Source organism: Furipterus horrens, unplaced genomic scaffold (genome assembly GCF_987537825.1).
Source record: "Furipterus horrens unplaced genomic scaffold, mFurHor1.1.pri manual_scaffold_2, whole genome shotgun sequence".
In the NCBI taxonomy this organism is placed as follows: domain Eukaryota; kingdom Metazoa; phylum Chordata; class Mammalia; order Chiroptera; family Furipteridae; genus Furipterus; species Furipterus horrens.
Window position 1 is genome coordinate 216,032,811 of NW_028327172.1, and position 21,992 is coordinate 216,054,802.

The window sequence follows — 21,992 nt, forward strand, 5'->3', positions numbered from 1 at the left end:
CTTGGTGCCAAGCACAGTGGGGGAGGGTCGGTGCAAAGCGAGGCGTCTGGGCCCTAAACTACGCGCAGCAGTGTCGCCGGTGCACATGCGGTGGGACCTGCCCCGGCCCCACCCCGCCCTCCCCAGGCGCCCTGCCCGCCCTGTGGACACGGAGAAGCCAGAGCCGGGGCGGTGGGAGGGGCCTGCGCGTTCCGCCGGCACCAGCGCCCCGGCCCTGCCCCAGCGCACGTAGCCCGGCCACCATCAGAACAACAGCGCTTTCTTCTTGAGGTCGTTCCTCTTCCAGAGAGCCAGGCGGTCGAACTCTTCCATGCTCATCCCGAACACGTCCTGAAACTCCTCCGGTGACAAGTGTCTCTTCAGGGAAAAAGGGGAAACCGGAGGGGAGCCGTTAGCGACTCAGCCACAGGCGGCTGGGCCACCGGGGCAGGTTCCTCTGCGTCCCCATCAGCCCCGCTCTGCGGCTGCCCAGCGGAGCCCGGAGGAGGGAGACACGGTTGGGGGCCCCCGGTGGTGCCTACACACGCGCCTCCCACTGCGAACTGGTCATAGGTGTCCCGGGCCCAGGACCCCACCTGCCTACAAACCCCTGCGGCTCCGCGGGTTTGCTTACGTGCCCATGCTACTTAATTTCCATGGTGCCCCCGGGAGGAGGGGGCGGATGGGCATTACAGCCCATTTCACAGACAAGGAGGCTGAGGCGCGGGAAGTGAGCAAAGGCGCCAGGCAGGGCGCCGGCCTGCGTTCCCACGGTGCCCCTCCTGGAGTTGTGGGGATGAGTATGTCAACGCAGTGAGCACTCAGGCCTGACCCTGGCCAGCGGGGTCAGCGCTGAGATCATTAGAGCAGCCTGTGCAAGCGTCCCCTACCGTCACCGCCACCGCCACCAAGGCCCAGCCGCGCCCTGTCTGCCCCCAGCCCCGCACACCTGTCTTCGCCAACAGGCTCTGAGAACCTCCCTCACGTCCTCCCGCCCCGCGGCTCCCGTGGGCGCCTGCGCACCTCCCCGTCAAGCTTCCCAGGGAGAGCGAGGCGTCCCGCCAGCGCCCTCAGCTCTGCCTGGGAGGGGCCGGGAGGACAGAAAGGAAGCCGGGGGTGGTCTGGGGCGGGAGGCGTCGGGCTCTGGCCCCCAGAGGACCTGGTTCAAACCCCCCTTCTGCCCCTGCTTAAAACGCGTGGCTCTGTGTAGCTGTGTGGAAAGGGTCCAGAAGTTCCTCCATCAGTTTAGCAGGAGCCCCAGCTGACAATTCCTCCCCCCAGTAGGTCCCGAAGAATGGAAGGCAGGGACTGAGATGGATACCTGCACATCTGTGTTCACGGCAGCGCGAGTCACAAAGGTCGAACGGCCCAGCGGCCCAGCGGGGGACAAATGGGTAAGCCAAGCGCGCCTGAAGCACACAGGGGACTGTCCTCCTGCCACAGAAAGCAGGGACGTTCCGACGCCCGCTACAGGGGGGAGGACACCGGGACACACAAGCCGACGGGAAAGAAGCCAGGCACAAAGGCCACCTGTTTCCCACAGGCCGCCTGGACGAAGCAGCCAGGACAGGTAGATCCACAGGGACCAAAACAGGACGAGCCCTTGCCAGGGGCGGGGGAGGGGCGGGAGTAACTGCTTAGAGGGGCCAGGTCCCCTCTGGGGGAGGTGAAAATGTTGGGGAACGAGCTCCGGGGTGGTTGTGCAACACTGCGAGCGGGCTAGCTGCCATTGAGGGCTACACTGGGGTTGAAATGACGCCTCTTCGCTTGTGTCAATTTCACAATTAAAACAGTAATTCTTGCACAAAAAGGTGCTTCCCTGGAGCTCACAGCAAAACCGCTGCGCCAAAGGCCGGTGTGGGGAAGGGAGAAGGTGCAGACGTGATGAACTCCAGGCAGCACGAGCCTCGCGCACCAGCTCCCGCCTTCTACAGAAGTCACCCCACCTGGGAGGCCGGCCTCGGGCTCTGCGCCCCGCTGCTGAGGGGTGGGCACCGCAGAGACCCCGCCCTCCGGGTCTCGTGCTGAGTCACAGAAGACCCTCCTAACTGAATCTGAATCTGGGCCCAGAGTCCTCCGTATGTACACACATGCACACACATACACAGAGTCACAGAGAGACACACAGACACACAGACACAGGGACACACAGAGTGACAGACACACATACGCATGCTCATACAGAGACACACATGCATACACACACAGTGACAGGCACACATACACAGACACACACAGAGTCCCAAAGACACATACCTCGCTCCCCCTCCCCGCATTAAGCTAGTCCCTGCCAGGAAGGGGCCATCAGCTGCCTGCTGTGATCTTGAACTTGCAAGGGGCGAGTTGAATCCTGAGGCTCGCCAGAAATGAACCATGTGCATGGGGTTCCTGGTGGCTGAGGCATCCACACCCAGTCCACAGACGTGCAGAACTGAGCGGGGCTGCCTGAGGACTCTGAGCTGGGGAGAGCCGTGAGGAATGACCTGCTGGCTCCAGGTACCCCACCTCACCTGGCTGAGTCCCCCCTGCCCCCTAGGTGAGAGGGGGGTGAGGGGCCCTGCTTGTGGCAGCTGAGAAATTGGCATTCAAGGCACACTGGCTCCAGGTCGGAGTCACAGCCTTTGCCTGGGGTCTGCCCACGGGTGGCCCTCCAGGCCAATGTCCTGCCAAGACCTCCCGCCTGGGACCGGACAGCCCAAGATCCCGTTCGGGGCCCCTCCCTGTGCCACCGCGCTGAGGCATGTGAGCCACGAGGAGGTCTGTGTCACGGAGCAGGTTGGGGCTGTGACTGTTCTTCCTCTGCCTGAGGGCCAGCCCCTCTGCGTCCACCCAGGCAACTCCTGCTCCCTGCTCAGACCTGGGCTGGGGTCCCGCTGCTCCTGGGACCTTCTGCTGCCGCACCCTCCCCAGGCTCCCAGCGCCCCCGGACCCCTCCAAGTCACGGCCAGCTTCCAGCTGCCAACGTGAAGCCCCTGAATGCAGGTGGCCACCCTACCACAGACACGGCAGGCGTCACCTTGGAAGTGCTGCCAGCAGTGAAGAATGGAGAGGAGAGGGGACGGGCGAGCTTTGAGTACTCACGCCTTTGCTTTCAATAGAATCGATTCCATCCTGAGTTTGTAGCATTTGTTTTTCTGCCACGGCTGGGATTAACACCAGCCTCAGACTTCCTGCAACTGAACAGCGGCCGCAGCCCCAGCAGCTGCCGAACTGTGCGCTGTGCCACGGTGCCCTTGGTGACCAGTGCCGAGCGCCCTGTGCCCGGGGACCAGCACGGGGGCTCAGAGGCACGCAAGCAGCATGGGGGGGGGGGTGCCTGCAGGGGGGACAGGAGGGCCGTGCCCGATTCTTGCTCCCGACTCCCCTTCAGTCGCCCGTGGGTGCCAGGCTCGGGACACTGACATCAGCCAGACCGGGTGGCCCCCACCGCCAGAGCTCTCGCACCTGATGGAGAGGCAGGTCAGAGAGCAGGTGCGCCCACCTGAGGGCTGAGGGACCAGGGGTGACCCAGGAGGCTTTGCAGAGGAGCTGCCCTGTGACCTGGAGAAATGAATCTCCGACTTCACCTTGCGACCTGGACCAAGTGCCAAAGGGTCCTGGAAACAGGGCGCATGAGTGCGCCACCAAAGGCTCCCAGCAAGAGCTCATCAAAGGAACACCACGACCAACAACGGGCATGCACCGCGCCGCGCCAGCCCCCTGTCATCTACGGCTTCCGGAACATTCCAGGTCTTTGCCACCCAGGGCCCGCAATGCTCTTTCCCCCATGCACAATGGCTCCTCCTCATCCCCCAGGTCCCAGCTCAAATGCCCCTTCCTCCAGGGGGCCCTCCTGAATTGCTCTAGCCACTCAGGCCCTAGAGCCATGCCATGTCCCTCAGTGCTGATCACTGCTGACCACTGGGGCCCTCAGAGCTGCGGGTGCCGGTGCCAACCCATCTTTCAGACATGGCTGCACAGCAGCGCAATGCAGGGGGACTCTGTGCCATCAGCAGAGTGGGTCAGGTTCTCATCGGACCGGTCGGATGGGTTTAAACAAAGCAGCTTCGCCTGTCCCTGAGATCCCTTCCCTCTCGGGCACATTCCGGACTTGGGCTCTTGCTGCTTGGGCCTCGGGGCCTGGATGCCCCTGTGAGGAGTCCCCCACCTCCTGCAGTCAGCCCTGCGCTGCCCTGCGCTCAGAAAGAAAGGTCTGGGCTGCTGACTCAACAAGGGCCCCGAGTGACTCCCAGGGACATTGCCTCCTGGCCCAGGCCAGACAGGAAGCCCCCTTCCCACGGCACCCTTTGTGGTCTGGTTGGTCACTTTGTGTAAATCGGGCCAGCCGCCAAGGCTTCCGGAGGGGAAATTCTGCCTCCAAGCGCCCACTCCTGCCTGGTTGCCCCTGGCCGGCCTGATTTCAGGTGAGCCTGCCGCCACCGTTCCATGAGCCAATTTCTTAAATAAGGTCTCGGTGCGGGTCTCTGTCTGTCTGCATCTCTCTGTTCGTCTGCCCGCCCGCCCACCTGCCTACCTCCTGCTGGTCCTATTTCTGCAGAAGCCCCAGCTGGAATAGTTTCCCACATAAGGAACAGAATGTCTGCATGCGTGTGCTGTGGGGTGTCCGACATTCCTTTTGCAGAGTGTCATTAATCTGGGGAGATAGCACAGTGCAGTGGCCCTGAGTGACACCTTAGCTGGTGTCCTCATTCTGCCTCTCGGAGCTGCGGACCCAAGAAGGTCTTCTGCCCCTCTGCCTCCCAGGCCCGTCTGTAGCCATGACATCATGTGAAAACCACATGTGCCAACGTGTCAAGTGCTTGGAACAGCCTGGAGCACCGCTGTGGGGCAGGACAAGTGTCTGTGCACCAAACCGGACCTGAGAGCATCTCAGGGTCCCACTGGCGGCCAGTGTTGAGTATCAAGGTGGGAGCCCATCCTCCTCCAGGTGGCCAAGCCTTGCGGCTGTCACTGCATCCACTCAACGTGACCAACTGGCTTTTCATTAAGTGCTCAGCAAGCGTGGCGCTTGGCCATCCCATCCCCCGTCCCTGTGGAACGCCTTCTCCAATCCATTGTCACCTGCGTGGTTCTCTCTCAGGTTGGGAAAGTGGGGATGACAAGGACCAAATAACAGAACTGGGCACACACTCCACGGCGCCCCCTCCCCTGGGCTTGCTCAGGGTCGGTGCCCAGTGACAGTTTCAGCAGCTGAGTGAAGGCTCACAGCGCCCAGCAGGTGGCCAGCGCAGTGCCGCTGGACGGGGAGGAGTCAGGCTCAGAGTGGCTAAGACACTTGCCCACAGTCACACGGCCAGACATGATGGAGCCTGGGTTCACACCCGGTCATCCTGGCCCTCAGCACCTCTCCTTCCACCAGGACGCCGCCCCGCATGACCACACTGGTGACGTGTTCTGGCCAGCGCCAGGCAGAGGTGGGCAGGGAGTGGCCTCAGACGAGCGGACACCTGAGTCCTCCCGAGGACAGGCCAGCTCCTTCCCCTCAAACTGGGGGCTCCTGGCACAGCAGCCTCTCAGAGGGCCACCGCCCAGGACAGGGAGGTCTGAGGTGCTCCCAGGCGCGAGGCCCTCAGGGACTGAGAGCGCGGGGTCCCGGGCCTTGTGGGCGCCCTGGAAGCTGGCCTGCTGGTCCCACTCTGCCCGTGGGAATCATGTGAGTCATCTGCCCACTCCCCACGGATGACCCTTCCAGAGTGGCAGAGGACTGTCATGCCTCCTCGGTAAGTCACCGGCACTCACTCAGCACCCACTAGGTGCTGCCAGGTGTCTCCAGGTGTCTTTCCCTCCCCCAGCCTGCGTGTCCAGGGATCCTCAGGCTGGGCCTCGGGGCCACAGGTCAATCACCGTCAGAGTCCTGGCTCATCCGGCTCCACCCAGTGACCCCTGCCCCTGCCACCCGATCCCGATGGCCCGGAGTCACAGCTCTCCACAGCGCGCCCGCCACCACCAAGGCAGGCCGCCCGGAGCCCGCCCACCGCGTCCTGCCTCGGCGCTGCGCACGCCGCCCACCGGTTCTTGCTCAGACGCCCTGGCCCTCCATGAACAGGTGCCCTGCAGCCACACGGCCAACCCGGGCCTCACTGTGCAGCCCCCGGCGTCGGTTTAAATTACAAACTGAATCACTGAATCTCCTACTTTAAAGCCGCTGCTTCTAGGCCCAAACCAAGCTGCTTAGATGGCCCAGGGCCCTGCGAGGCTGGCCCAGCCACAGAGTCACCCAGTTCAAAGACAGCCGCCTCAGTCCCTCCTCAGTCCCTCCTCCAACAGCCCGCACTCCCTGCTGCCCCAGGGCCTACGCACGGCCGTCACTCGTTCTGGAGCTCTTTGCAAACCACCGTTCCTCAGCTTGCGCTGACACGTGCAGGCAGACTAGCTGCGTACCCGGCTGACTTTCACCCATTCTTAACCACTTCCAGGCCCACCTTCCTCCCCTCTAGAGCCCTGATGTGGTGTGTAGTCGTGCGCACTCCTCTGCGCCGTCAGCAGATTGACGTTTGTCTCGCGTCAGACCAGGTCGGCAGGGATGGAGCTCCTGCGGGCGGGCTCCCCCCACCCCAGGTCCCTCACACCCAGGGGTGTCAGACTCAGCCAAGCACTTGGCAGTAGGGTGGAGGGCTGGCCTCAGCCACTTGGCAGAGGAGCCCCCCTTCCGGGGCCTGATGTTGCCGAGGTGTGGTGGGCACCCCCGTGTCCCCCCAGACTTCACTCTCCTCTCGCTGGACACACCACCGCCCCAGCCTGCCCTGCACGTGACTTTGCCCTGGGACCGAGCTCAGCCGGTGGGGAATGAGAGGAAGCAGCGCCTGGTCTTAGGGACCCTCCCATGTGGGGAACACGGACACGGGACCACTACACAGCTGTTTAAAGAGGCGCCGGCTCCACGCGGCCGGGTGTGGAAACCGGTCATGGTCTCGGTGAGTTTAAAGAAACAGGCAGGTGTCCAGCTGCACAGCCGCATGATCCCTACGCAAAAGCCAGCCACGCTGCTGGGTGTCTGCAGGAAGTGGCCCCAACTGCCGGAGTCCGACCCGGCCGGGGCTTCTGAGGAAGTGTATGCTCTCCTTTGTCTTCCTCTGGAGCTTTACGGTGCTATGAACTGTTTCAGTTGTTAAAAATAAAGCTCTCTCCTCGGAAATAAAAATACCAGGGTTCCTCCTCTCCTGCTGGGGCGCGGCCCCTCCTGAGCCCCTCCTGGCTCACACCCCAGCTCCACGCCCTGAAGAACGAATATGGGGAGGGCCCCCTGGAGGTAACAGCTCGGATAGGCCTCCTGGCCTGGCTGAGGCCGAGGAAGAGGGGTGCCAGACACGCCTGTGGGTGCGTGCTTGGGGAGCTGGAGGATTAACCCCTTCCCCAGTCGTTTTTAAAAGAAAGATTGACAGGTACTCACTACGTCGAGGTATTTCGCAACTTTCATTCCGTACTATAGCAAAAGAAGGAGGGGTCAGATGGGGGTCCTTTAAAGTGCACCCCAGGCCCCAAGGCCACTGCTGCACTGGGGTGGGGGCAGCTCACTGAGCGCACCTGTGTGGAGAGAGCACTGGCCCACAGGGCAGGCCCCATCAGGGGACAGAGCCACACAGCAGATAGCAGCCTCTAGGCGGCTCCTGACCCCGGAGGCACCCGCCCAGTAAGGAGCCACCCACTTCGCAAGGGTGACATTTGTACTGGGGACACAACTGCTCAATGAGCAAGGACTGAACCTCAGCGGAGCCCAAGTGCGTCCCTGCAGAGAAAGCAGGATTGTCACACGGGAGGCCCAGGCAGACGCTGCAGGGGACCGGGCACAAGACACAGGGCGGGTGCCCCTAAGCGAGAGGAGAGGGGCCTGCTGGGTTCTGGCGCACCCTGGGCACGCTGCTCTCTGAGTGCCCCCCGTCCCAGGTGCTGCACAGGCTGGGGCCCCACGCCCGCCAGTCCCTTGGCCTGGAAGATCCTCCTGTGCTCCCCTGCTCTGCTGGTGACAAGCCTGTCCCTCCTCTAAGGGCCAGCTCAGTGCTTGTTCCTTAGCTCTCTCTGTGGCTGTATCCACGGCCCCACTGCTTCTCTCCCGGCAGCCTCCTGAGTCACCTCCTGGGCAGGCAGGCTGGCAGGGGCTGCCACTGGCTGGGTGCACAGTAGGCCTCCTATGCTCCCAGCACCTACTGTGTGCCCAGCCTAGATGGGGCACAGAGAGGCCAGGATGGCCCCAGGCTTTCAGGGACCTCCAAAGCCCTCACGCCCAGTGAAATCGTCATTAAGAGGCAGTAAAACGTTCCTGGCCCGGCTCAGGAGGGGAACCCCGCTGTCTGGACGTCGGTCACTTTGTAGGGCGACTGTGAGGATTACACAGCACGTGGGCCTGGCTCATAGGAGGGGCTCAGCAAGGTCAGTTCTTCCAGGCAACAGCATCGTCCCCGTCCCTGCTCTGTGCTGACACCCTACGGGGCCTTCTGAACATAACACAGCGGACCCCGGGGCACAAGCGTGGGAATGGTGCGGGCCCACTGCCCTGAGGACTTTTTCACTAAATATCCATTCGGCCCTCCGTACCCCCGAGTTTCACATCCTCAAATCCAACCAACCGCGGATCGATCCAGAACTATTTTCGATCCCCCGCGGGGTGCCCCCAGCTGCAGCAGGCTGACTGCGTGTTGTATGTAAGGGACTTATGTACTGCTCGGGGGGGGGGGGGGGCTCCCGGAACACCGAGGGATGGCTGTCGTTATGTTTTGGGGAGTCAGAAGTTACACTCGGATTCTGACTGTGCTGGGGGTTGGGGCCCCTCACGCCACGCTCTTCAAGGGCGACTGTGTTTGCTCCCCACAGACCAGGGTATAGTCCTCGGTCGTGGGAAGGCGTGAACTGGGACAACTCTCCGCTGCTGGGACTTGGGGGAGAGACGAGTGTGACTGGGCTAAGTGCTCTCTGAGCCTCTCCTGCCGAACCCACAACAGCTGGGGCCCCTTCGCGCGGCCGCCTCTGCTGGGCACACGAGCCCCCAACCACGTTCTCCCGCCTCCGACCCCGCGGGGGTCCTGGGCACTTCGCTGCGCCGGCACCGTCCCCAGCGGGGACACCCAGGGGCATGAGGGTCGGCACCGTGGACGAGGCGCCTGCAGAGCCGCTCAGCGGAAGGACCACCCGCCCCCGGGAGCCCCCCCGTACCTCCAGTCTCGTCCGGTCCACGTCTTTGGGCAGCTTCACGCGAATTCGGTTTGTCACGATGAGGGCATCATAAGGATAGACCTGTGGGGGGGACAGGGGCAGGTTCACCCCGGAAGCAGGCTCACGCTGGAGGAAGAGCCCAGGCCGGGCCGGGGGAGGTGCATACTTGCGTCTGCATGGGACACACATGTCATAGGAAAAGCACAACAAAAGGAACCTTGAACCTGGGCAGGCGCGGCAGGGAGAGGTCAGAGGTCAGCGCGGGCGGTGGCCCCTCTTACCTTGTACTCTGTAAGAGAAAGAGCAGAGACCACAGGTGGCCATTGAGAAGGCGCAAGCTCTGGTCCGAAAGGTGGAAGCAATCCCTTGGGGGCCCCGTCCCCCAGCCCCGGCGGCCAGCTGGGCCTCACTGGTCCCCTGTCCCCCAGCGGCTGCCCTGGAGCCGCAGGGGGAGGAGGGCTCTGCCGGACTCGGTGGGAAACCCAGAGCAGGAGGTGGTCGGAAGGCTGGAGCCAGACTGGGAGCTGGACGCAGCAGTGTCCCTGGCACGGTGTCCCCGGGCTGCCTGCCTCTGTCTACCCCCTGTGGAGTGGGCAGTCTGGGCAGACACTCTGAGGGGGTTGTGGGGACTCACGTCCTCACTGGGGCCTACGCCCCCAGCCTCTCTCTTACGATCCTAGCCCTTTCGTCCTCCTTTCAAATCACTGAACTCCGCACACAGTGTTGTGAAGGTTTTTTCTCTGGATTAGAAGCATCTTGCTAAAAAATAAACTCGTGTGGACAGAGGCCACCGTGAGCACGCAGAACCCACAGGAGCACAAACCCAGAACCTGGGCCGCAAGCCTGTCTCAGGGGAGAGTCCCTGGCAGGATGCCCAGGCAAGGGGGACCGGTCCCTGAAGTCTTCAATGTGACACGCAGGATTCTGGACATGCCAGCAGTGAGCCCGGGACTTGGAGAGGCTCTTAGAGGGACAGGCTTTGACAACCCACGCTCTGCCCTGCTATGCAGACCAGCCCATGAGAGCAAGCCACCCCCACCCCATCACCCTTGGGGAGCCAGGACGAGGGAGCGTTGCCCGGACCCTGTGATGCAGCACTCCTACCCCCGCGGCCGGCCCAGAGCTGGCAGAGCTGTCAGGCACCTGCCCCATGACCAGGGTCCCTGCCGCCCTCCGGGCAGGCAGCCCTCCGGGTTGAAGTCCACATGGCGAGTGAGCGTGCCTCTGCCCCAGTTTTCTTGTTGGGCTCAGACTCTGGAGGCCTTTCACCGAGACTCTGCCTTTCTTACTGTCACAGAACGTCACTAGGGGCTGGGCTGGCCTGTGCCCTGACAGAGGACAGCTAATCCCACACAGATCCCACTCCCCAAGTGACCAAAGTGACAGACTCGTCAGGGCAGGAGCTGAGGGGGAGAGAGGGAGCACCTTGGGTAATGTCAGCGGGAGGCGAACTGATCCTTGGGAAAGAGGCGGAAACGAGCACCCCCAGGCTCCCCTCGCTCCCCGATGCTGGCAGCCAGCTGGCCCTGGGGAAGCGTGCTAGTGACCCCTGCCCCAGCCAGAGACCTCAGGGGTCCCGCTCCTTGTACCTCGCGTGCCCCAGCTGGCATCCGGGTCTGCTCCGCCAGGGGCCAAATTGGCGTTCTGGAAGAGAAAGAGAAGGGGGGCAGGAGGCAGGCCGCAGGGGCAGGCAGGCGGGTGGGGGGTCCTCGTGGCCTGGGTGAGGAGGGATCGGACCACAGCGCCGGCAGACGCCTTCACCTGGCAGGTTTGCTCACACACCTCCTGCTCCGTCCTGGCCTACGCTGACCCTGCCGGTCCCAGCAACTCCTACCGAATCACCTTTAAAGATACTCCTGGTACCAGGTACCTGGGCTCTGTGGCTGGCATGAACCCGGTGGGTGGCTCAGCACGGCGGCTGTCCCATGGGGGCCTCTGCTCCCCTCTGGACCCTGCCGTCCCCAGGTGCTCCGCGGCTGGTGTCTCTACAGCCTGCCAGGGTCCATCCACCCTCCGCTGTCCAAATCCTGCACCCGATAAGGTCTACACGGGGTCAGGGGTCCCGGCCGGCACTTCCCACACGGGGTGCGGGGGTTCAGTTTCAAGGGAGAGAGCGCGGCAGGTGACGGGAAGTGATCTGCCTCACCTCCACTCATGTTACAGGAACCAGCGCTTTCAGCTGCAACTCACGGCAGGGGCGGGGGCGAGGAGCGTGGCCCCCAGGCGTGTGGGGCCGGAAGGGCCGCAGAGAGCAGTGGGGCCAAAGGCCTTCACCCTGGGCTGGCGAAACTGAGGCTCTGTGTGGGGTTGGCACATTAAGTGCAGAGCTGGAGCCAGTCTTTACTTAAATGTTTGATACTTTGTTCATTGTGGATATGTTTGCATTAGTTTGGATTTTTAAATGTATTGCATTAAAACATTATTTAACTTGAGTCCTGAGTCTTGGGAAGTGCCTCCCCGGCCTGACCTAGGCCCAGCCCTGGAGCCCCTAGTCAGCCGTCTGGGCCCAAATGATTCTCCCTAGTGGCAAGAACCTCTTTCTGAGACATGTTCTCAGGTCACTGACGAGCACCCAGAACCTGCCTGCCACCGGCCTCCGCCCACCTGTCTGATGCGGAAGGGAAATGCCGCCCCCTAGTGACCACTGTCCTCCACCACAGGCCGTCCGAACCGGCCGCCGGGCCATCCTGGGCAGCCGGAAACCCACTTCCTAGGGGCAAAACGGGCGTCTTCTGCTCCGCCAGGCTCTGAGACAGGATGCACAGGACAGAGCCTCACAGGAGGGAGGATGCGCCGTGGTCCAGATGGAGAGGGGAAGCGGAGGATCAGCCCAGGGCAGGGACAGAGCGGTCTCCTGTCTTCTAGGTGCCAAGTGGGGCTGCGGCCTTCCAGACCTCCCTGGTGCAGGACAGCCTTGGGCTGCCGCTGTCCGTGTGGGTGGCAGGACCTCACAGAGGCCGCACAACAGGTGACGCCCTGGCTGACGCCTGAGGCTCTCAGCAGAAAGTAAAAGCCATGCGTGACTTACCTCTCCTATCTGTTTGGTGGGACAGCCGTCCCTCTCTATATCGTGGTTCACTTATTGCGGACTCACTGTACCGCGGGATTTTTAAAAATATTATGTTTAATTATTTATCGCGGGTTTTTTGCTGTATCGTGGGATTTTGCGGCACTGTATACATATGTTGTTGAAGTTACGTAGGTTTAAGAGTGTAGAATAAATGTCAGGTTCCTACTTCCCGGGGGGCTCCAGAACGTAATGCTCGTGGTACGTGAAGGAACACTGTGTTACGTGCCAGCTGCTCTGCAGCCACATTCACTAATGTCTGCTGCAACCCTAGGAGGTGGGTATCATTACCACCGTTTTATGAACAAGGCTCAGAGAGGTTAAGCAACTTGCCCACGGTCACACAGCAGATACAGGGTACTGTAAAAACATCTCCCTCGTGTGTCTTTTCAAACGTTATGCTAGACTTGCTAGCAGTGGGAGCGGCGTTGTGGCCCTTCCCTCAGCCGCGTGCCTTTCTCCCTGAAGTTCACGCCGCCCAGCAAGCCCTGATCTGGACGGAAGAAGCGGCAGGAACTTGCTTTTACAATAACTACTCAAGTGGGAACCACGCCGTAGAGCTCACGAGATTTCACGGCCATGATGCCGTCCGTCCTCACAATCACCTTGAGAGGGAAGGACAATGTCATCAAGACTAGAAAATAGTCAGAAAATGTGGGCAACTTGCCCCCCATCCCATCAGCAGCAGGGCTGGGATTCGAACTCAAGGCCTTCGGGTGCGAATGCAGGTGCTCTTTCCAGTGCCACGCGCACGAACAGCTTTATACATGCTTGGGGACAGGGACAGCCGGATTCCGAAGACGTGCTTCCCACACACCTGCCCGACAACATCTGCTGCCCCGTTAGGCCCTGGCTCCGTGCCTGCTCTTTATTCGTTTTCAGCACAGCCGCATGTCTGGTTTCAAAAGCATCGTATTCAGATCACCTACCACACCTGCTGCGACAGCAACCACCGCGCTTGCCTCTTATCAGGCTCGGTGCCTGCGAAGTTATGGGGGCTCTGGCTGCTTCATATCATAAATTGTGCCCCGCTTTATACCAGCCATTCTAATCTGACACTCTGCATTCTAGCAGGAGCATTCACTCTGTTCATATTTAGCATCAGGGTCTTTCAAAACGGGACTCCTTCCAGGGGAGACCCCTAGGATCTGTCGGGGGCCAGTGGCCCTTCTCTGAAAAGCGGGCCAGGCGGCCCCTGAGCCCGGAAGGGCCCACAGTGGGCGGTTCCTTCTCTGCTCACTCCACAGAGCTGTGACACGCGCTGGGGGCAGGCTCTGTGGCAGGCTGCTGAGCGGGACATTCCCAGGGGCTGGGGACAAACGAGGAGGGCCCCTTGTAACAAATCCCTCTCAAAGCAAGAACGGGGAGCACCCACATCTGCCCGGCGAACTACACGGGGTCCTGGAAAGCTCCCAGCTCGGGTTCTGCTTCCTGATACAATGTTCTTTGTTTTTGATACAATTTTCTGCTACGGCTTCCTCCTCTCCTCCCTGGTGACTTTGTGTTAATGGCTTTTTGGTCACATTGCATCGGGGCTTTTACTTTAGGCCACCGAGAACCCTTTCTGGAAGTAAAAACAAACCAGGAAACAGCTGGGAGCTCTGCAGGTGGACACGCTCCCGGGGGCCAGCAGGTGAAGGGCTCCTCATCGGAAGATGATGATCGGGCCCGCCCACTGAGAAACAGGCAGGGAATTAGGTAAGACTCTTAGAAAGAGCAAAACAGGAGACACCTCTGGACCGCCCCCCCCCCCCCCACACGCAGGAGGACCCCTGGGCCTCCTCTCACGCCGCTCCCACCCTCAGGCTGACAGGACGCTCCCCGAGGGGGAGCTCTGAGTTCTGTAAGGTCGGCTTCCGCCTTCTGTTCTGGAGCGGGGACGAGGACAGTGTCCCTGCCCAGCACCTGGACCCGCTGCTCCCAAGCTCTTGGGACCCTAACCTTGCGCTTCCTGTGGCCGTGGGCACCCAGTGGACACACCAGTCCTGCTTCCTCATCCCCACTCCCCACGTGGCCATGAGGGTGGACAATCCCACAGAGGCAAACTGGAAGAGGCTGGTGACACTCACGGCCAGCTCTGCTCACTCTGGGACAAGCGGTCAGAGGGTCCCACCACGCAGAGGCGCCTGGGCCCAGGACAGACGCAGCAGCTCCTCCCACAGGGCCTGGGGTGGGCGGAGAAGCCGAGAGGACCCCTGCGGCTCTGGGGACAAGTCCCAGTTCTTAGCCACGTCCCAGGGGCTGGCCCCTGGCTTTGAGACCCTTCTGGGGGAGGCTGGAGGAGCAGGCCCTGTGTGACACCTATGGCTGAGGCAGTTGCCTCGGTTGATGAACAAAGGACCTCAATGGGGAGAGGCCGGGGGTGGGGGGCTCTGGCATCATCATGCCCACCCCGCCTGAGGGGTCCTCACTGGAGACCCAGGGAACCGTTGGGGAGAGGGACAGAAATGGGCAACTCTTCATCAGGGTCTTGCCCTGCCCCCCCTGCCCCCCACCATGGAGGCAGGTCAGGCACCACAAGATCTGGGCTGTCCTCTGCATGTCCCAAGATTGGGGACGCCCAGGGGAGGGAGTCCAACCCGCCTTCCGCTGGGAGTGGCCACAGTAACCACAACTCTGCGCGGTGAATGCAGGTGCCATGCCACCTGCTGCGGGGATCAAGGTGATGGCGGTGACAGTGGGGGCCGACCTTGGCTCACAGTTTAAGGTCCTTATTAGGTTCTAGGTCACAGAAGAAGGACATGGTGGCCCCATCTCCCTGCTCTCACACACGGTCTCCCTGGGGGCAGGGGAGGTGCTGCCGGCTGTCCGCCTGGCCGGGGGAGCGATGGGGGGTAGGGGGCCCTGGCGGAGCAGCAGACACAGGTGGGCGGGCGGGTGGGGTCCTGGGGTCTCCACAGGCTGTGTGGTGAAGAAGCTGAGGGAACCGCTCACACTCACAGTGGCGCGAACGCACCGCGTGCCAGCGAGGGAGGTACCTACCCGGTGGTCCAAGCCATTCTTTCCGAGTCCTGGGAGAGGGTCAGATTTGGAATAGGGGAACCCTGAAACAGACACAGCACAGCTCTGTCACGCAGGCAGGCGGCGGGCTCGGCCCAGCGAGGGAGGAAGGCCAGGGCGGAGGGCTGGCAGGTGACACGGGAGGGCCCCTGAAGACCACGCCTGCCTCCGTCATGACCTCTGCTCCCAGCGGCTGAGGAAGAAGCCAGGGGGCGGGGATGTCCTGAGCCCCCCCAGGACACCAGGAGCCCCGTGGAGCCTGACCCCCCCGCCCCGGTGGACACCTGCGGCCTGTGACAGCGGGGGGTGGGCAGCAAACAGAGGCCCACCCACCACTAACCAAAGGGCCTGGAGACCATGTCACTCTTTAAAAAATCCTGAGCTGTTTGCAATGGAGAGATTTCACATGAAAACTCTAATTCCCAGCTTGTCTCCAAGTCTGAGGCGCAGGGCCCTGATCCCTGTGGGAAGCCCACCCCTGCTCCAGCCGGGGCGCACCCCCTGGCTGCCCATCCGCCGGGGCCTGGGACATCAGCCCCTCCATGCTGCTGTGTCTGGGACCCCTACCCCCCATCGCGGGGCGGGGGCTGTCTGCAGTGCCCACCCTCCACGCAGGCGTGAGTGAGGCAGGGCTCCCCCCTCCCAGGAAGCACCTGCAGGAGACGTCCCAGGCGGCCTGTCTTCCCACAGCCCGTGGGCCCGTAAGGAGCAGGGTCCCAGCCCTGCTGGTGATCCGCTGCTCAGGCGAGGACGCACTGAGCCAGAGGCCAGCGCCGCGCCTGGGGGCCGCCGGCAGACCACGTCCCCTCGGTGCTCCCCAGGTGGGTGCTGTACACAGGGCCCACCCACCCACTCTGAGCAAAGGAGACTGATCGGTGCCTTTCGTTCTGAGGGCTCCTCTCGAACTCAGCGAGGACAGAGAGAAAACTCTGTGCGGCCACGTGAGGAGGAAATGCTCAGCGGGGGATCTGCTGGGGACTTGTTTGCTCTCAGTGGCCCGTGGGAAGGTTCTGGAAGTGGCTCAGGAAGGGCCTTTTGCAACATCAAGGTCAGAGCTCTCAACCTCCTTTTAGCAGAGAGACCCTCTCGTCACACGGAATCTCCCGTGAACTCTGACACCCACGACAGATGAAAGTGGGGCCGGAAGGCAGAGGGGCACCTGGTCCGCGGCAGGCCTGCTAGGCCGCCCTGCACCTCCCGGCCTCTCCCAAGGCCACTCCAGGGAGGTGACCCGGCCGACGCCGCCCACCTCACGAGGGCAATGGGGCCCAGACTGAGAGGGGCCTGTGCAAGGTCACTCCGCCCACAGGCTGCCGTGGTGTCGGGGCCCCTCCAGGACACCCCGGCTTCTGAAGGTGCACACAGAGCCGCACACACTGGGGATGGAGGCCGGCGGGCTCGGGACCTGAGGGCTGCTTCCCCGAGACGCAGGAGCAACTCAGCCGCCAAAGCTGCTGGGGCGGTGGCTCCCAGAGCGGGTGCCCGGGAGCAGCAGCCTCAGCCCCACCAAGACCTCCTGCACCCGAATCCTGGGGCTGGGCCAGGGCTCGGGGTCTCCGCGAGCCCCGCCCCCCGGGCATTCTGACGCCCACGGAGGCGGGGACCCATTGCCCCGCGGTCTTGAGAACAGCGATGCCCTCCGCTCTGCCCGTCACGGCTCCGAGCCTGTGGCTCTTCACCTGCTCGCGGTGCAGCCACCTGGCGGCTTTCAAGTCCCCCCAGAGCCACCCCCTCCCACGAAGTGCGGAGCCCCCCCTTGCATGCAGGCCCCTTCATGCTCCCGACTTCTTAGCTGCAAGCGTTCCTTCTCCCAACCCTGGGCCCTCACGTCACCCGTCCCCGGAACGTCCGCTTCTGCCATCACATGCGATTTAAGAAACTGGTAAAAAAGGAGGTTCGTCTGCAATATTCACCCCCGTTTTTACCTGATAGCCTTCCCTTTTGAAGTCCCGAGCCTTCTTCTGTTACTGTGTACTCTCCTTCTGTTTGGAGAACTTCCTTTGGCCAAACGTGACTGAGAGCAAAAAAGTTCTCGTACCGCGCCTTTGTCTGAGGACGCCTTTGTTTCCCGGCCATCCCGGAAGGCCGTTTTCACCCCGTTAGTGCTCATCCACAGCAGTTTTTTGTGCTCCCACTTCCCGCAGGCCTCCGTGGTTTCCGACGAGAAATCCACGGCCGTGCGGATGGGTGCGCCCCCGCAGGAAAGCCGTCTTTGGCAGGAATTGTTTCTGTCTTTAGGGTTTCGAAGTTTAATTATGAGTGTTTTTGGAGTGGATTCCTTTGGATTTATCCTATCTGCGGTTCACTTTGTCTTGAAGCTGCAGGTTTACACCTTTGTCAGCTTTGGTAAGTTTGGAGGCCTTGCTTCTCCGAGGACGTCCTCAGCCCCACTCTCCTCTCCTCTGCTGGGACGCCCGTGACGCAAACGTGGTCCCGCGGGCCCTGAGGTCTTTTCTCCCTGTTGTTCAGGTCCCGAGTCTCTCCTCTCTCATATTCTCTATTCTGTTCTTGAACCCATGCAGAAAAAATTTTAATTTGGTCCTTTTAATGTTTTGGTTCTATACTTTCCATTTGGTTCTTTCTAATACATAATCCTATTTCTTTGGTGAGATTTTCTTTTTTTCTTTTAAGTTGTTTCAAGAGGATCTGTCACTGTTGAGGCATTTTGGGGATGGTTGCCTTAAAGGTCCTCGTCAGGGAAGGACCATCTGGTTCTCCTCCGTGACGTGTCTGGTGTCTTTTCTCTTCAAATAGTTACCTTCGTGGCCCTCGGGTGAAGCCTAACTCTGCTGTTCGGGACGCTCCGGGCCTGGCTCAGTCTCCTACTTGGCAGGCTGCCACCGGTTTAGCTCTAACGTGTAGGGCCTGGCTTATTATGGGCTGTGGTTCTGATGCCCATTCAGTCTTCAGCGTGCGTGTCAAAGTGCTCTTCTGGTCTGCGGAGCCCCCCTGGTGTTGCTGGTGCTCACCCCCGGGGGTGAGAGGTACTTCCTGGGTCACTCTGTGCCCCAAGGTGGGGGGGGGGCAGTGACAGTGGCCGCAGGTGGAGAGTGTCTCTCCGGGCCCGTGCCCCAGGATGCCGGGTGCAAGCAGGCCTCCCGCTCAGCTGCTCATGTGGCCAGAGGAGGAACGTGTCTACTGGCCACCTGGCGCCACTGCATGGCAGGTGGGTGACACAGAGCCCTGTATTTTTCAAGTCCCCAAGCCAGCCCACCTTCCTCCATCCCCCTCCAGAGTTCTGTGGTTGTCTGCTGTATTGTTTCTGGATTTTTCCATTGTACTCAGTGGGGGAGAGCAAGGAGAAAGGAGTCTCCACCACCTCATCCCCTGGGTTGCTATTCAAACCCTTTAAAATGAGCAGCTCTTCGGGTGCGACCAGCCATCAGTAGATCTCAGAGGTCCCAGTGAGCCCACACACAGCAAGGGTGGAGAGCCATTGATTTTAAGTCTTTCAATGCATTCAGAGATTTCACTTGACCCTCACAAGCCCATGCCTTACACGTGAGCCCCTTATACCGGTGAGGACGCTGAGGCCTGATGAGATCAAGTGACCCGTACACGCTCGGATGGTCGCTCACAAAGAGGATGAGACTACAGCTCCGGCTTCTGGCTTCCGGGGCCAGCAAGCAACCTGTTCTCTCCTGGCAGCTCTGCCCTCGTGTGGGTTTGCAGGAGCAGGGCTCCGCTGGGGACCTGCCCGCCAGTGTGCACGCACCGGAGACAGAGGAGGCACACGGGAGGCAGCACGTGTGCTGAGTCTGGACAAGGTGGCAGCCGGGTAACATCAGCCCCTGTAAGTGCTGGACCCCACCCACTCCCCACGGCCAACTCAGCCTGACCAGGCTTCCCTGACACCTCCTCCCAGAAGCCTCCTTATGGCAACCTCGTCCTCGGCTTTCTGCCAGGACTGCTCTTGGGACCCTGCGCACAGTCTCCTTGGGGCTGCACCTCTTCTGGGCTGGCTTGGAGAGGTCGCGGGACCTGCTGCTGTGCCAGGCGAGGTCAGGATGTGCGGGTGGGCGGCTGCCCCAGAGGCAGCTGGGACGTGTGGCTCATCGCCACCGCATCCGGGGACTCGTGGGCCACTGATCAGTGAGCCACTCTCTGGGCAGGTCTTCGTCAGCTTCACCAGACCCATGAGCGGTTTTCTGTCCTCTGATTCATCGACATGGCCCTCGGCTGGGTGGTCCTGTGCAGGCTTGGGCCCCATCTCTGAGCCTCAGTGTCCCCATCTAACAAAGGAAGGAACTGGAACCCCCTTCACCCCTGACCCTGAACAGGAGGCCCCTTGGATGGTCCAAGCTTCAGGCTTCAGCAGCAAGTGAAGGGGCTACTGAGGACTCGCTGCAACCAGGCCTGTGGACTGGACCTGCTCTGCCAATGACATCCCACAGGGCCGGGCCGCAGGATGCTGGGGTGCCCACACAGCACCCCAAAGCTCAGCTGCTTCTGTCCAGGAGGACCAAATCACCCCCACTCTTACAGATGAGGTGATTTCAAACGCAGAGAAGTTTGCTGTCACGCCCAAGGGCATGCAGCAAGCGATGAGCTGGGGCTCCATCCCCAGAGGAGCAACACCCAGCTCGAGTGGCTTCTGCGACCCCCATGTGATCTTGTGGACCCTGTCACCGCCTGTGTCAGCTGCAGCCCCCCACCTGCCCCCGGGGCAGCGCCGAGTCCCACGAAGGAGAGAAGGTGGCCGTCCGCCGCCCGGCGAGCACTCACAGAGAAGCCGCAACGTGCAGGATGGGGCGGCGCAGGGTCCCATTGGACCCTGCTTCCCGGGAGCCGACGGGGGGAGGGGACAGAGATTCCAGCGGGGTGGGGTGTCTCAGACCCCATGCAGAGTAGAAGAGGGCAGAGGAGACCCCGAGAGGTGTGACTGGGGACGCTGGCTCCTTACCGTGAACACTCGAGGGACTCACACCCCACGTATGGCTGTGTCCCTGCCCGCGGAACCAGAGGCCAAACACCGTCAGCCCCTGGGCTGGTGGGCGAGCACGCTGGGCACAGCGGGGGCTTCTGCTAAAGTTAAAGAGCCAGCCCAGCCCCCGCGAAGGACAGCGAGCCCCGCTTGGCTGCTGCACTCTCGCCCCCAGGCTGCGCACGGCCTCTGCCGCAGAGGGGCCCAGAGCGGCTTCTCCTAGGCCAAGGGCTTCTCCTCTCCCTGACGTTTGGGGCACCCACCACTCTGGGGGCCAAACACAGTAGGAGTTTGTCAGTGAAACCTGGATGACGGCCTCTTCTGCCCTTACTCGGTCCTGCTGCAACCTGCGTCCTGAGGTCAGCGCTCCGCTGAGGGCCTGCTAGGACCTGCTAGGACTGTCCTCACTCCAAGGAGGCCAGGCTAGAGTCCTCCTGGGGCCAGCAAAGCCCCCCGTGGCCCCGCACACACACTCCAGGTGTCGCCCCCGCCCCCTACACACCAAGCTGTGCTTCCACCGCTTCCACCTTGTGAGGAACGCCTCGCCAGGTGTCTGCCCAGGTTGAGCCTGCACACCTGGGTCTGACTCAGATGTCGCCTTTCTTCCCCAGAGCCTCCTACCCCCGAACTGCACGGCACAGAGACACCCGGCTTTAGGACGCGTCTGTCCCACCCCCTGGAGTGTCTGCTCCTCGGGGCAGGACACTTGCTTTGGCCTCCGCTCCACCCCGGTACCTACACGGTGTGACATCCAGAGGCGCTCCCAGAGTGGTACATGGAGCTCAGGCAGGTCCTGCCCACACTGGCCCTGCACTGGCCTGTCGTACGAGGGGGAAAGGACCCTGATGTCCTTCCAGCCCTGGGGCCTCAGGTCACGATGCGCAGACCAGGCACATTGCCTGCCCCGCCCAATATTCGCATGAGCTGGGCAGCAAATCAAGGTGTCCCCCTCTCTCGACTGCACACCAGGAAGCATGAGAACAACTTCTTCGCACCCTGAAACCCCAGAGGAATAACGGGGAGCCGCAGAAAGGCCATTCTGACCAAGCCTCAAGCATGCTTCATCCTTGCCTGCTAACAGGGCAGCAGACACAAGCGTGTCCCATCACATGTGGGACTCCATGGCGGGGGAGGGCAGACAGAGGGTGACCCAATGCCAAAGCCACAGGCAGGGCTGGGGCACAGCCGCCCACACTGGGCCACCCCGATCCCCACCCCGCTCTCGTGTGCTGGGATTTGAGGAAAGGCCAGGCACCCTCTCTAGGGATCAGTGAATCCCCTGGGCAGGGTCTCCAGCTGACCGGGGGTGTTGTCTAACACAGACACACTTCTGACCACCCAAGTGGGGGAAACGTGGGAACCTTAAGAGAGAGGCCAAGACCTGAAAGGTCAGGAAGGTAGGAGCCAGAGCAGCAGCAGGCCAGGGGCAGGGCCTCATCACCTCACATTCCACTGGGGACACTGCGTCTCACCCCATAAGCCTCAAGTCCCTCTTCTTGCAACCAAACACCAGCTCCATCCCCTCCAGTGCAGAGCCCAGCTTCCTCAGTGATGCCGCCGGGGACCAGGAGGGCCTGGGAGCGCCCCACGAGTGGTGTGACGGAGAGCAAGCAGCAGCCGGTCATCCACAGTCCACAGGAGGCCCTCGCCGCAGGGGGCGGCAGCGCTGGCTGAGAACCACCGCCCCCGAGGAGCGGGATGTCACACCGGTCGGTCACCGCTGCTCAAGCGACTGCTTCCCTGCTGGGGACGGGGCCGCGTCCCCACCGCCTCTGCGATACCCAGCACCGCACCCAGCACACAGTAGGTGCTCAGTAAGTGTATGGTGCACAGATGGAGGAATGACTGAACGATGATTCAATCCCGGTGAGACGT

The 21,992-nt window shown here is 61.9% G+C and overlaps 1 protein-coding gene across 1 annotated transcript in view; it reads right to left on the minus strand.

Moving 5' to 3' along the window:
- Positions 1–210: 210 nt before the first annotated feature.
- ABLIM2 (actin binding LIM protein family member 2) overlaps positions 211–21,992 on the minus strand; it is an 81,854-nt gene continuing 60,072 nt past the window's right edge. Inside the window, exons 19-23 of the mRNA XM_090267120.1 lie at positions 15,176–15,237; positions 10,716–10,770; positions 9,408–9,415; positions 9,127–9,207; positions 211–357 (exon numbers count right to left, since the gene is read on the minus strand). Coding sequence (XP_090123246.1) covers positions 244–357; positions 9,127–9,207; positions 9,408–9,415; positions 10,716–10,770; positions 15,176–15,237 — 320 coding nt within the window. The 3' untranslated portion in view covers positions 211–243. The remainder of the gene's footprint in view (positions 358–9,126; positions 9,208–9,407; positions 9,416–10,715; positions 10,771–15,175; positions 15,238–21,992) is intronic.